At 25.9% G+C, this 1,655-nt stretch overlaps 1 protein-coding gene across 1 annotated transcript in view; it reads left to right on the top strand.

The window, feature by feature from the left end:
* The window catches only part of LOC106679792 (micronuclear linker histone polyprotein), a gene marked incomplete in the record, with an annotated part of 37,409 nt that extends 35,851 nt beyond the window's left edge, over nucleotides 1-1,558 (top strand). Inside the window, 1 exon segment of the mRNA XM_067045989.1 lies at nucleotides 1,426-1,558. Coding sequence (XP_066902090.1) covers nucleotides 1,426-1,463 — 38 coding nt within the window.
* Between the last annotated feature and the right edge of the window lie 97 nt (nucleotides 1,559-1,655).

Here is a 1,655-nt window from a genome sequence, read left to right as displayed (position 1 = left end):
AAGCATGCATGTGCCATCTTCAAATATCAATATTTTTCTAAATTCCCTCCACTTCATCTAACCATCTCAAGCATGGTCTTCCCCTACATCTTCCAGGTTGAGTAAGTATTTGAGGACTGATTCCCTGGACATATTTGATACATGAACCAGCCATCTGATTTGGCTCCCGCATATATATACATTTAACTGCACGTTAACCATTAAAATTTAAGGATAAATTTTTAAAAAAGTTGATTTCAGAAATGAGTTTTTCAGAATCTAAATCTGTTATATCTTTTTTTTTTTTTTAATTTAATAAGTGGGGAAAAAAAAACCTTCAAGCTATTGATAAAGCAGCACTTAAACTTCACTTTTAAAAAGTAAATTTTTTCTAAAAATCGATGATGTTGGGTTCTGATTCTAAATGATTCAGATTTTATAATGTTTCAACAGAAAACTTTTTTCTTTTTTTATTACAGAGGAGAACCAAAGAGTTAATCACTATCATCAGAAGATCAAGCCTCCTCAATTCATGCTTAGTTATAATTAATACTAATTCCTTGCCAAAATTATCTTAAATTAATTCTCTAATTTTCTGTCCTAAATATGTGAATATTTAGATGTTTTAGGTAAAATTTAAGTATGTTTTCTTTGAAATGAAATATCTTGAAAATATGTTTTACACACAATAAGTATATTTTACTTTTAAAAATATTTAATGCCTAATTACTTGATTACAGCAAAGTATACTTTATATTTCGATTTTCATTATGAAACAACTCTTGTTTTGTTTAGTTCCAAAATATGGAGGATTTATTATAAAATTTTCTTTTTCTTTGGGAGTCATGTGCCCCCTTTTCTCTGTATCCATTAATGAGTTGGTTTGGTGTAATTTACAACAATTTGGTGAAACTATTACAGAGATGAGTTGCTGTCAACAGAATGAGATCTAAACTTTTTCACAACACTGACCAACCATAAGTTTGTTGGAGATAGTGTGATCTGAAAATTTAAGTTTTACCACATCTGCCATATTTATCTAACTTGTTTCCAATTTACTATCATTATTTTCAGAGTTTTTTTTTTTCATAAAAGTTTTTTCTGATCACTGTGTAATATTTTATTTTACTCCCTCAGCAAATTGAAAATTTAAAGCCTGAACTAGTTAGAAAAGAAAAGGAAGCACAATATACATGTAAATTACAGTTATGCAATTTGAGCAACGAGTAGTAAAATTAAATGAACAGTTGTATAATTTGTAAAATGTGGTTTGGTCCACCGCATTAATTTATTAGTCAAATTTTATGAAACAAGATTTTAAAGTATGATGTATTTTATTATAGTAGAATAATTTGTAGAAAATAAGATATTTTTGGTTTACTGTTTATTGTCTCTTGTATATTTTATTATATGATAATATATTTTTCTGAACTTTTTTTTTTTCAGATTTATACATGAAATCACATAATTCAAGACCATTTTAATTACTTTTTTGGATTTACATGGTAAAGAACTTTTTAATTGATGTTCTCAAGACCATTTATTTTAGATTTTATGATTAGTTTTTGATAATATAGCATTTTATTATGTTTTAATTTTTTTATTATTTTATTTTCCCTGTTTCTCATTTATGTAATAATACAAATGCATTTATTATTTATGTGTAAAATATAAAA

This window comes from Halyomorpha halys, unplaced genomic scaffold (genome assembly GCF_000696795.3).
Source record: "Halyomorpha halys isolate HHAL.00 unplaced genomic scaffold, Hhal_1.1 Scaffold220.1, whole genome shotgun sequence".
NCBI lineage: Eukaryota > Metazoa > Arthropoda > Insecta > Hemiptera > Pentatomidae > Halyomorpha > Halyomorpha halys.
Note: the sequence above shows the minus strand (reverse complement) of the source record. Positions and strands in the feature narration are given on the sequence as shown.